The sequence below is a fragment of the Lampris incognitus genome, chromosome 4, assembly GCF_029633865.1.
Source record: "Lampris incognitus isolate fLamInc1 chromosome 4, fLamInc1.hap2, whole genome shotgun sequence".
NCBI lineage: Eukaryota > Metazoa > Chordata > Actinopteri > Lampriformes > Lampridae > Lampris > Lampris incognitus.
In genome coordinates, this window is record NC_079214.1 from 27476582 (window position 1) to 27490316 (window position 13735).

A 13735-nucleotide genomic window follows, 5' to 3' on the forward strand; every position below is an offset into this window, starting at 1 on the left:
TGGCTCATTTGTTGTCAGTAATTGGTGGACTGGGGTTAACCAAAGCAGTTGCTAATATGTTCCAAAAGTTCAGGTTCCTTCATAACCAATTTGGTGTCTAAGTGACGGGAGTTAATCGGCCCTGTGATGGACTGGCGACCTGTACGGGGTTTCTCCCCAGCTGCCACCCAATGGGATAAGCGGCTTGGATAATGGATGGATGTTATTTCTTAAAAAAAATTTTTTCCCCCTATTAGCGAACACGGCATGTATTTTAGAGCCTTTTAGTATACAAGGGAGGGCAGGCGTTATCAGAGGAGCTTATCTCTGGTACAGTTACTCATCTTCAACACACATTTGAATCAGAATCAGAATCATGTTTATTGGCCATGTAGGTTTGCGCAAACATGGAACCTGACTCTGGCCCCGTGGCTCTCCCAGTGTACCCAACACAGAACAACAACACCACAACACAACAATCCCCAGACACACACACAAGGATCGACTATATACAGGTGAAATAAGAGGCAACAAGGGGCAATGGCACAGAGAACACACCAGAGATGTTAAAACAGATGCCAGCAGGCCACCCACATACATGCCCGAGGCAGATGGACATGACAGAGCATACCAGCACACATACAATGCACAGCACAGTATATACAAAATGGCTAGACCCACTGACAGTGCCAAGTGCTCATTCGAATGACAGCCCACGGAAAGAAACCATCCCCATATCTGGGGCACAGCGCTCTACAGCGCCCACCAGAAGGGAGGAGCCAGAAAAGGCCACGACCAGGGTGCGATGGGTCCACAGTGATGTTGCCTGCTTGCCTCCCGAGTCCTAAGATGCACAAGTCCCGAATGGAGGGCAGGCCAGCCCAGCCCCAATGATTCCCTCTGCAGACCCAACTGTCCGCTGCAGTCTGCCCCTGCTCCATCCGCTGGCCGACCCAACCAGACAGTGATGGATGCGCAGAGGACAGACCGGACCACCGCAGTGCAGAACCAAATCCCGAGGCAGGCCGAACCCCCCGAGCTGACGGAGAAAGCACATCCTCTGCTGGGCCCCCCCCGATGAACGTGTCCATGTTGGGACACCCACTCCAGGTCCCGGGAGACCGCGGAACCCAGAAACCTGCAGGCCCCCACCACAGAAACCGTGCTGCTGAGCACAGTGAGGGGGAGGCGGTGCCGGGGGGCTCCCCCCAAAGTCCACTGTCATCTCCACTTTGCATTATACATAAACATCCTGAACATCCATACTGTTTACAATGCAATATTCACCTCGCACTGTGTACTTTTACACTCCACTTTCCTTGAACTTTCTTGTTGTTAACCCTCATGCAAAGCCTGCTTGTTTTGCTGTCCAAAAGGATCTATATGGAAGATTAGTGAAAATTCACAAGCTAGACAAACCACTGCTTCTCTGCTTGGACAGACTTTCTTTTCAAGTACTGAGCAAGACGCTAAAGATTTATGGGAGCACTACAGAAAGGAGGGCAAATGCCGCTACATTGGGATTACAAAAAGTATGACAGCTATTCATGTCCACAGCATGTCTTGCATCATATATGTCTCAGTACAATGTATGTCACTCTTGATTTATTCTACTTTTGCTCATATTAGGGGGAAGCAGGTAGATTGGAGTTCAGCAAAGGGGACTTGCAACCGAATGGTTACCTGTTCAGACAGAATTACCAGACAGAATTAATCCAGCATGGGAGTCAGGAATAGATGCGCGCTCCCTCTGTTGTGATCTGGAGCAAGGCATTTAACTCCTATAACTGCTCCCCAGGCACCGTACTGCAGCCACTCTGATTTAAGAGAGTCAGTCCTATTCATTAACTGTACTATTTTCACAATACATCCTGATGCCTTTGTATCCCTGTTGGACCAGTGGCTGTGTCCTTTAATGTGATGTGATGTGATGTGGTCGACTAGGAGTGGAGGAGGTCCTGCCTTGTAATTGTAAGGTTGTTGGTTTGAATCCCAAAGTTGGTAAGGTCCCAAGTACGTTCGGGGAAAAGCTATTAAAAGCATTTTAAACCCCCACTATTCCAGCGGAAGTACAAATTCGCCAGCAGTTGATGTGGGCTTGGCAACTTTACTGGTTTGGTTGGGAGTGTCACTTTCACCCTTTTAGGCAAAATCAAATCAAATCAAATCAATTTTATTTGTATAGCCCAATATCACAAATTACAAATTTGCCTCAGTGGGCTTAACAGCAACACAACATCCTGTCCTTAGACCCTCTCATCGGATAAGGAACAACTCCCTAAAAAAACCCTTTAACAGGGAGAAAAAATAGGAAGAAACCTCAGGGAGAGCAACAGAGGAGGGATCTCTCTCCCAAGACGGACAGCATGCAATGGATGTTGTGTTCATGCAATTTACATAATACAACATTGAAAGTGGATAACAGAATTATAATGGACATAAAATTTATGAAGAACATGATGCACAGGATGCCAAGCAGTGTCCACATGCCAACGGAGCATTCCAGGACCCAAGCCACACGACCAGCATCATCATGTAATAAAAGAAAAACTTATGTGAGGAGTGGAAAGGCAGGCAGCATCCAAATGGCGACCACCATCACCACGGAGACCTGGGAGGAGAACCGACTGCACATGCATGCAAGAGAGACTCACATGACACCATTCAAACAGAAAAAGAGAAAGGAGAAGACATCATTCAGCCAGCGGTTCATTGAGGTGAGCCTAAGCCTACTGTACATCTCATCATTACCCCTCACAGGTAAAGGACCAGAGACAATTAATCGATGCCGACACATCTTTCTGGCAAACTCAAGCATTCTGACTAGGCTGGCTTTTGTGTGCAGGTTTGTGCATATATGAATGTATAGCAGGCCAATAATTGTCACTAATGCATCAAGTAAAAAAGCAAAATGAAAAATGTATTTATTAAGCGTTCAGTAAAATAAGAATTACTGTGTTTCATGGGGCAACCAAGTAAAAGACGTGAATTAATTTAAACCAGTGGGCACCAGCCTTTTCAAGCCTGAGATCACACCCCAAGTCCAAATGTAAACCACGATCTACCACTTGCAAAAAATGACAAAAAGAAAAAAAACAAACCCACAATGTAGTTCCGCTTTGACACTTTTTGTTACCTGTCAGTCATAAGCCAATTATTTTTGTTTCAAAGCCCCTATCAAATATTTGTCTCCCACCAACATCACACGCCAAATATAATTTAATTATGACAACAGGCAACTTATTCATTTAATCATACAAATAGTGTAATCAGAAGTAAGTGCAACTATCATTCAAAATTTTATGACAACAGTCATATTAAAATTGCTGATGTGGTGATGACATCTGTGGTGGCTTAATAATGTCACCGAAATACAACACACTAACTCCACTCCCTCTGGTAGGTGTGGCATCGCCTCTCCAGACCCCCTTGGGGATGAGTAAAGTATTTTGATTCTGATTCTGATTCTGATATATCCACTGTTATCCATTCAACCTTAGATTCACACTCACCGAGATGAATGACTTAATGCAGAGCTCAATGACTTGCAAACGGACAGCGCAGAGAGAGTTAAGAAATGGCAGTTTGGATCTGGCACTTTGACAGTGCATAAGAGGAGTTTCGTCCGCACTCTGTCACACACACACACACACACACACACACACACACACACACACACACACACACACACACACACACACACACACACACACACAAACTTGCAAACAATTGCACAAACCAACTCACAAACATACATGGGTACATACAGTCAAGTGAGCTAAATTAAAAGAGTTTGCAGCCTACAATCTGAATCCGGATCCTCCAAATATTTTTGTCCCTGCTATTAGTACCTTTGTTTGTGTGTGCTCATGTGTGCAAGAATATGTGTAAATGGGTATCATGTGTTTACATCTGTATGATAAACTCATTAATTATATTATAGATGACAAAGGAGGAGATCAAGTTTGCTGTGCAGGTGGAGACAGTCCTGAACCATGTCCCTCAACCAGAGTACCGGCAGCTGCTGGTGGAGACTGTTATGGTTTTGGGTCTGGTGGCTGAAGTGGATGTGGACAACATTGGTGCCATCATTCACATAGACCGCATCCTACACATGGCCAATGACCTTTTCTTCCATGACCAGGTACCACTATGCCATTGCATTACTTTTCCCTATAAATAAATCGTTTTAGAACTAGTAATTTACTCTTATTTTCAGTCCTAAAACGAACAAGTTTAAAAATCTGCAATTGAGGTGAACATATTCCAATTGGGCAGGTTTATTTGCAGAAACAGTTTAAGATACAAATGCCAGTATACTGAAGTAAAGTAAAACAATGCATGTTACTCCACTAATAAGAAGAAAATAACATTTGAATCAAAACAATTTTATTGATTCAAGTTGACAAGTTGATTTGCATTGGATTGAAAAGATCTCATTCCATTTACAAATTCTTTTCTTCCTTTTTGGTGTGTTTAACACCAGGTATTCGACTTCTTAAAATGGATGATGTATGCAGTGCTGACTTAACTTGTTACCATAAATGTCCATGTTTTCTATATTAGGCAATACAAGGTTGAGGGTTAGATTTTGCGTAAAATGACATGGCTTTATTTGGGCGTTAACAGTGTATGTCTTTGTCATCACCTTCTCCCATGGTGTGTTCCTTAGAAATCCCACTGTGCCAGCGATTATTTTATGGAGAAGGATCCAGCCACCGGCATCTGCAACTTTTTCTACGATAGCGCCCCCAGTGGCTGCTATGGCACCATGACCTATCTGTCCAAGGCTGTAGTTACTTACATACAGGACTTCCTACCCAGTTCTAGTTGCCTGATGCAGTGAGAGACCAGCCTAGCAGATGTAATTGCTGCTGACAGATGTTGAATGTCTGAAGAGACACTGTGAACCTGAAGGATCTTCTCATGGTCAGTTCATAGAAATCCATGGTGCTTTATTTGACCTTGAATAAATTGTGTTGCTCAGATATTTTTAAACAGCATAGCTATGGCAACTGAGTTCAAACCATTCCTTTGTTAATTTTGTTGTTGTGGACCATAATTATTCTATTCAACAAGTTATTTAAATATGTTTAGTTCACAACAAACAGCTGACATATCATGTATCTGGATTATTGACATTAATATTTACCATGCCAGCAGATGTATCTGCATGCCTGATGTCTTGCATACTGGATGTTGGAATTGTCATATTACAAGAGCTGTAATACACTATTTGTGATTGACTGCTGTAGATAATAATACTTAATTGTGTTCCTGCATTCGGCTAACCATGTTTAATTAACTTATTTGGTAAAGAGAAGCCAACGTTTTCAGATTGTGGTTATATATATATACACATATATTATGTGAATGAGACATTGTGTGAAAATTAACCTTAAAATGTATTTTCCGTCTTTATGTTTAAGTTGTAATCTCCAAAGCATACACTGAGTTAGTATGTTGCTGGTTTGTGTTAGAGTTGACATGTTGCCTGAACTTTACCATGTTGAAGTTGCGTTTCTTGGGCATCGGGGTGGTGTGTCAGTCTGTTCCATTGCCTACCAACACGGGGATCGCCAGATCAAGTCTCTGTGTTACCTCCAGCTTGGTCGGGTGTCCCTACAGACACAATGGGCTGTGTCTGTGGGTGGGAAGCCAGATGTTGGTATGTGTCTTGGTCGCTTCGCTAGCGCCTCTTCTGGTTGATCGGGGTGCCTGTTCCGGGGGAAGGGGAACTGAGGGAGAATAGCGTGATCCTCCCACGTGCTACGTCCCCCTTGCGAAACTCCTCACTGTCAGGTGAAAAGAAGCGGCTGGCAACTCCACATGTATTGGAGGAGACATGTAGTAGTCTGCAGCCCTCCCCGCATCAGCGGGGGGGATGGGGGGGTGGAGCAGCGACCGGGTTGGCTTGAAAGAGTGGGGTAATTGGCCTAGTGCAATTGGGGAGAAAAGGGGGGGAAAAGAAGTTGTGTTCTTATTCCATGCAGTATTTGTCTAGAATGAAGACAGTCAAGTTTGTTTGCTAATGCGGGTGCCATGGTTGACCCACTATGTAAGATCTCGCGTAACCTCAGAAACACCTGAGTCTGTGATATGAGCCAATGGGATTATGTGAGCGCATGAGGTGTTCATATGATGACAGAAGAGCATTGATGCAGGGAGACGGTGACATGGTGTGAGAACAGTGCAGTGTACTGATGAAAGACGGACTCGCTGAGTCTGATGCTCGAGCAAAAGAACAACTTAGAAAGAGTGAAAAGCCGTTTTCCCAGCTTTTTCTCAGCGCTTACTCAAAGTTTATTAAGCTTTTTAAAATAAAACGGGCAAGGGTAAAAACTATTATTTTATTGTTAAAAGTGAAAAATTATTTCAATTTCTTTAGCAATATAATGTCTTATAAAATTGTTAGATGTAGACTATATAACAGATTCTAAAAGACTTGTTTTATTAATTTAATTTTTACCCCTCCTCCCAAATACATTGTCATAATCTTATTTTATTTACATACATACTTTAAGAAATTACTTATGCTATGTGGGCATGAAAGAATAATAAAATATATCATATATTAAAATGATCTCTTGTTTTGACCATCTGATAGCTTATTTGTAAATCATCAATTCAAGACTCACATAATCACCATGAACTAAAAAAACATATTGCTACTTATTATAACATAATACCACATAAAATACTGCCACTGCATGAATGCACTGGAGACTCATACAGTACCCAACTGATGGACTACTAAAGCTATTAATTTCCAACTGCATACCTAGAAATTACAACAAGTGTTAGTCATTTTTGCATGTCAGAAACATACTTGGCACTGCGACACTACCTGTTGTCTGATTCTTGTCATCGCAATAAGAGGTGGCTATTAAAGGGGCTATACACGGTGCAGGTGGTGTGTACAGTATTGAGTCTTGTCCTTTAGCCTCTGTCCTCTGTTATCCTGGGCACACATTTCTTCCAGCTGTAGGGGGAGAGACGGTGGGAGGCTGGGCAGGCACATTTGTATCCCCCTTTGTGGTTGACACACAGGTGGGAGCATCCGCCATTCTTCCGACTGCACTCATTAATGTCTGGGAGAGACAGAGACTGTTACTGTCTGTATCCTCAAGGTATCCATCCATCCATCCATTATCTAAACCGCTTATCCTGCTCTCGGGGTCACGGGGATGCTGGAGCCTATCCCAGCAGTCATTGGGCAGCAGGCGGGGAGACACCCTGGACAGGCTGCCAGACCCTCACAGGGCACACACACACACACACACACACACACACACACACACACACATTTAGGGACAACTTAGTATGGCCGATTCACCTGACCTACATGTCTTTGGACTGTGGGAGGAAACCGGAGCACCCGGAGGAAACCCACACAGACATGGGGAGAACATGCAACCTCCACACAGAGGACGACCTGGGACGACCCTCAAAGTTGGACTACCCCGGGGCTCAAACCCAGGACCTTCTTGCTGTGAGGCGGCTGGGCTAACCACTGTGCCACCGGGCTGCTATCCTCAAGGCAGAGAACCAGATATCTAACTAGAGCAAAAACGTCAAGCGTACAAGAACAATGTATTTGCATGTCATTAACAGTGTTTGTGCACGTGCACGTGTGTGTGTGTGTGTGTGTGTGTGTGTGTGTGTGCGTGCGTGCGTGTGTGTGTGTGTGTGCACGCATATGTTTCTCACTGACCCTTGCAGCGTCGTCCGTCTGTCTGGAGCGTGTATCCTCTCGGACAGATGCAGCGATGGGAGCCTGGTAAGTTTACACACTGCCATTCACATCTGCTGAGCTGCCGGGCTTCCTCCCCACATTCGTCTATGTCTGTGTGTTGGAATGAGGAGATACCTTTGTTCACATCATGTCTACGTACAACTTTTCATTTTCATCCTCTAAATTCAAAAACGTCAATGTGTTTAAAGGGAAATTTGGTTTCCAGGCAGGTTTCACAATGAAATTAGAATGTAAAACTGCATAATGAAAGAAAATACTGTAAACATGGAAAAAAAAACCCACACACAACACAATACAAACACTTAAACAACTCACCAAATCATGTCAAATGCGGGAATCCTTTACAGGGTTCTCTGTATGTCTTTATATGTTTTTACAGGTTAGTTTTAAAAGTCTTAATTAGAGAAGACGGACAAGGAAAGCATACAAAGATAAAAAGCTAACAAATATGATGATAAAGGTATGTAAAATTTTCATAGCAAACAAACTTAACCCACCTACACACTCCTCTTTAAGTGTGTGTGTTGTTGATTTATCAGGTGTGGGAGCGAGGGTCTGCTTCCTGTACCCAGGAGGACATTGAGGGACACAGCTCCGTCCGTCTCCGGCCAAGGTGTGCCCAAACCCGCAGGAGCATCGGTAGGATCCCGGTGAGTTGTGGCACTGCTCCGTGCAGGGCCCCTGTCCCTGGTTGTCAGCACACTCATCTATGTCTGCACCACAGCAACGACAAAATGGAAAGCTAATATTTTTGCCTACTATGGGTGCTATCAGCTTTATACCATGAAAACTTTTCTCTCATATTACTTCCAGTCCTAGTCTATGTCGTTTCTTTTCTTTTTGGAAATTTTTCTCCCAAATTTTTATTTGGCCAATTACCCCACTCTTCCGAGCCATCCTGGTTGCTGCTCAAACCCCTCTGCTGATCTGGGGTGGGCTGCAGACTACCAAATCTTTCCTCTGATACATGTGGAGTCGCCAGCCACTTCTTTTCGCCTGACAGTGAGGAGTTTCACCAGGGGGATGTAGCACATGGGAGGATCACGCTATTCCCCCTCCCCCCATAACAGGCGCCCTGACCGACCAGAGGAAGCACTAGTGCAGCAACCAGGACACATACGCACATCTGGCTTCCCACCCGCAGACACGGCCAATTGTGTCTGTAGGGATGCCCGATCAAGCCAGAGGTAACACAAGAATTTGAACAGGCGATCCCCGTGTTGGTAAGCAACGGAATAGACCACCACGCTACCCAGACGTCTCTAGTCTATATAATTTCTGTTGTTGTGTATACCATTACTTCACCAAAATGAGTGAGTGCAAAAGAAACGATGGCACCCTATAAAGGGAAGAGATGTTTAAAGCATTTACAGTATGTGAATAGAGTTTTGGTCAATAATGAGACGCTGAATGATAAAGTACGTGCAATGCATATTTGGCTAATTTTCTTTCTTTTATACATAGCGTTTTTAGGAACACACTACACATTTCTGGTGAACTTGAGTTTTCTGCTATTTGGGGGACAACAGAGGAAAAACAAGGCATTCTTATAAAACAATATCTCTGAAGTGGCGTCTGACCTTGGCAGTTGTCATCTGCAGTTTGCAGGCTGTAGCCAGCCGGACACTCACAATGGAAACTTCCAGGGGTGTTAATACAACCAAACACACAGCCTGTTACAGCGACGGGCAACTGACACTCGTCCACATCTGCAGAGAGCAAGTGTGGCAACAAAATGAAGAAAAAAAAAATTGTACTTTGAGGCAAATCATATTAACAGACCTGTCCTAGAGTCTAGCACAGTGGTTGTCTAGGAGGGAAGAAGGCTTAAGAGGGTTTCCAGCAAAGGGAGGAGTTATGTAATTTCCCTATTAGAAATCAAACCAATTTTGGAAGGCAGAAGTATGCTATATACTCTAATAACAAATCCAATAACTAAATTCAACTCCAAGTCAACAACAATCTACCCATTTGGAGTTTCTTAAGGCAAATCTCTTCAAATGAGGGTTCATGGTTTTACAGCCTTGATTAGATACACACACAAGAAACAAACTCACCTGGACAGGAGGTCTGGTCATGAGTTAGCTGATAGCCATTATCACAGCTGCATTTAAAGGAGCCAAATGTGTTGATGCACCCCTGCTGACAGTGGTGCTGCCCTTCTGCACACTCATCTATATCTACACACACAGACGCAACACGTTTTTAAATGTTTATCTAATGCACCAGATTAACCTAAAATATGTCCAACTGTGAAAATGAGTCAACATACACATACACACAAACTCATTAGCATAAATACACAGAGCCACAACCACATGTTTACAGGATTCTGAAGAATGGATGGGTTTTGTCACAACACGCATAATGTGCAAACAAGATGCAACATGGAGACACACAATCACCCACAAACGCACACATGCACACACAGACACACTCACACACACACACACATACACACACACACACAATAATCTGTGCTTGTTGACATAAGCATGACCAGGGAGGACAACATCCCACTGTGATGTAAGTGAAAGGGGGAAAAAGAACAGATGAGGAGTCAACATGCTCTCCATGACTCGGATCCAAACTGAAATCTGAATCCCCACTCATATCTCCTCATTTGCCAGCTGGTTTGATCAGCACTGCAAATGTTTTCTGCATCTCCATCTTGGTCAAAAGGGACAGGAAGCAAGCAAGGATGTGTGGCAAACAACTCAGCCAAGATGTAAAGTCAGCTACCTCAGTCTATCCAGTGTAGCCTGCCATCCAGGAGAGCACAAGTTCTCCATCAGAGGCTTATCTGCATGCCTGCAGTCTCTCTTTACTGTCCAGGACCCTGGACATTTTTAACACATCTCTACACATTTGAAATAGATTAGAATGTTGACCTTGTTGAGTCACGGGAGACTGACATGTTTTGGGTCAAGGAACAAAAATGGATGTTTGTTTGCCCTCGACTGGCAACTGCTTTAAAAGAGTTATTTCACTGCGCTGGAATGTCAAGGCTAAAGCAAAACTATAATTAGATATCTGTGATGTCTGCGGACAAAGTCCATCAGTAGAAATTGACCGGTTTGACAGGGCAGGATTATTTGTCTAAGTGTAGACAAATAACATTAAAGGTAGAAGAAATCAGCATTACATGCCGAGTGCTCACAGAAATCACTTAGAGAGTCAGATACTGCGCTGCTAGAAAATGGATGGAAGCTGTTTCTTAAAACAGTAAATGTCACCCTCTTGTAAGGGGAATTGCACTGCTGTAAAAGTAATGGCTCACCCAAGCATGTCAGTGTTCTCAGGTTGTTCTCTGATGGGCTGTAACATGCCTCCACGGACAGTGCTTTGTTATTAGAGAGGTCCACTGGGGTCTACTAAGAATGTAGAAGAATGCTACAGTCTTGAAATAGCAATGACAGCTATGGAAAAAGAAAACAGGGTTATGCTCACCTCTACATGTTTGCTTGTCATCCAGCAGGGTGAAACCGTGTCTGCAGAGGCACTGGGTCCAGGCCCGAGTCTCATGGAGGCTCTGGGACTCAGTGCACAGCTGAGAACAGCCCCCGTTGTTGACTGAACATGGTGAGAGCTCTGTTGACAGACACAAGAAAACAAATCAGGAACAATTTATTTGTCATTTCATCTTATGTACTACGTACACAAAAGAAACAAAATTCCATTTCCCCCAGCCCACAGCAGCGCAACACAAAGACAAAAACGCACATCCAAAAACCTCCAAAAACAACACCAAAAGCATACAAAAACAGAGAGAACAAAGCAAAAAAAACAAAACAACACAACCAACAACACAGTCCACCCAGTGCAACACAGTCCAAAAGTTCTACCGTCCTGAGAACAAACACCAGCCAGGATGACTGTCGGAACTGCCGGTCCACATGGGCCAGCAACCAGCCCAGCCTGTCCCGCCTCTGCGCCCTGCCAGACCGCCCCCGGTGCCCCCCCTCAGGCACAGCCTATCCAATGCCAGCTGTCCCGCCAGACACCCTCGACACACCTCCTCTGCACTCCACACGACGACACAAATGCATACACAGACAAAAACACTGCACAGTCGATGCTAGGCAAGGCCGCAGCCAGACCGCCTTGGTGTTTCCTCTTGGGCAGGGCAGTTAGCCCAGCCCGCCCTCGGTGCCCTCTCCTCGGGCCCACAGGACGCAGCAGACAGAGCTCTCTCAGCTGATCCAGCGCCAGCTCTCCCAGCCAAGCGAAACTGACAATCAAAATAAAAACTTCACTCGATGACACAAACTTAGACGTAGACGTGAACAAAGATACTGCACAATCGGCACTGGGTGAGGCTGCCACAAACGCGAGTCCGCACCGCCATCCTCCCACACTGGAAGCCATACACAATACACAATAAATATAATATAATAAGATATAATATATAATAAAATAATATAATAATAATAACTATATATATATAATATAAAATTACACAAGAATAGGTTCTTACAGTATAATCACAAATCTGTTTACATTAGACCTAAAAGATGCTGCTTGCTAACCCTAGCCTGGTCTGTACTGACATAGAAAATACATAAACTTATTCTGTGGTACCTTTAGATGGTGGCAAAAACAAACAAGAGCGATGTAGTTTGATGCCAATTTGCACACTTGTAGCCTTACAATTGATTTTTGAGTACCATCACATCCAAGTTCCTTAATATGTTCAGTATATGAGTAGATGGGTGGATGTCTCTGAGGTAACTGATGTTTCAACGGACATTATAAACCAAATAATTCCGGTCGATCGATCTTCATTAACATCATGGCATAGCAGAATTATAGGATTGGGCAAGATAATGTTGCCATACATTGCTCCATAAGGAGAGAACATGGAGAAAGAAAGAAGCAAAAAGGAAAAAAACTGGAGAGTGTATGAGAGAAAGAGGAAAAAAAAGAGACTGACAGATTCTTAGACTGAAAGGCATGACTGTACTAAAATGACCACTGCATGCAGTTAAATATGTTTCACCCATTACTGCATTGATATTGAACAGCAGTTTGTCACAGTAGGTTCATTTCAAACCATCTAGTGTGCCATGAACTCCCACTGCTCCTTCTTGTCGCCAAACTCAATTACAGCACAGAAAGACTCCGATGTACAAAGCAATAGTTTTACTCACCCATACAAACAGGTGTGACTCCACTCCAAGTGCCCCCATGCTGGCAGTAGCTGTGTATGTCTCCGTGAGCCAGCGTGTAACCAGGATAGCAGGCGTACTGTATGTAATGTCGATTCCTCCCAGGACCTGGATTCTCCACATTTCGAAAATAGAAGGTCCCGTGAATGGGCATCGGTGGGTACGGGCACACAGGCTGTCGCCTGTTGAGGGTCAAGGATGGGGTGGCAGGGTCGACAGTGGCGACTGTTGAGCCGGTGTGGTTTTCCGTCCAGTAGGCTCTTGGCTCATTTGGGGTCAACGTGAACCCAGGCGAGGTGACATCGGAGAGCGGTGCAATTGCTTTTGACTGGGAGGAGCTGTGATCGGAGGCGGTGAAGGCAGAAAGGGAGAGAGGAGAGATGGATGGGGAGTGAGGCATGGAGGAGGAGGAAAAAAAGGCAGGAGAAGGCGACATGGGCGAGGAGTGAGCCGAGAGAGACCTTTTGGAATTGGGAAAGGCAGATGTAGATACAACATGTGATAAAGTATAAGCTTGTTTAAGTTGAGTCCTCGTCTGTGTTATGACGGTAACATCTGGCAGTTCTGTCTCGGTCTGATCCGAATTCAGCTCCTCCACACCCACAGAGTCCACCACTGAACCCCTGTGTCTGCCTTGCTCAGTTGAGAAAGGATAGAGGACAGTTTCAGCCTCAGGGTTTCTATGAATGGTGACATTAATCCGGGATGCGTTGGAGACTGAGATGGACTCTTCGCCTTCTACCTCTAGCACTTTTTCAATACCAAGCACAGAAGATGTGGAGGCTCGAGTATGTGGGAAATGAACAGTTTGTGCTGCGAGGTTAAGCCTGAT

The 13735-nt window shown here is 44.4% G+C and overlaps 2 protein-coding genes across 2 annotated transcripts in view; one reads left to right on the forward strand and one right to left on the reverse strand.

Annotated features, from left to right (window-relative positions):
* Window positions 1–4849, forward strand: part of phka2 (phosphorylase kinase, alpha 2 (liver)) — a 41174-nt gene extending 36325 nt beyond the window's left edge. The window contains exons 30-31 of the mRNA XM_056278533.1: window positions 3923–4123; window positions 4652–4849. Coding sequence (XP_056134508.1) covers window positions 3923–4123; window positions 4652–4825 — 375 coding nt within the window. The 3' untranslated portion in view covers window positions 4826–4849. The remainder of the gene's footprint in view (window positions 1–3922; window positions 4124–4651) is intronic.
* Window positions 4850–6918: 2069 nt separating this feature from the next.
* Window positions 6919–13339, reverse strand: si:dkey-163f14.6 (fibulin-1). The gene is made up of 7 exons (XM_056279316.1): window positions 12886–13339; window positions 11186–11326; window positions 9793–9915; window positions 9316–9444; window positions 8233–8448; window positions 7694–7825; window positions 6919–7070 (listed from the first exon to the last, which is right to left on the reverse strand). Exons 1-7 carry the CDS (start codon window positions 13337–13339, stop codon window positions 6919–6921), a joined length of 1347 nt encoding a protein of 448 aa, XP_056135291.1.
* Window positions 13340–13735: the final 396 nt, after the last annotated feature.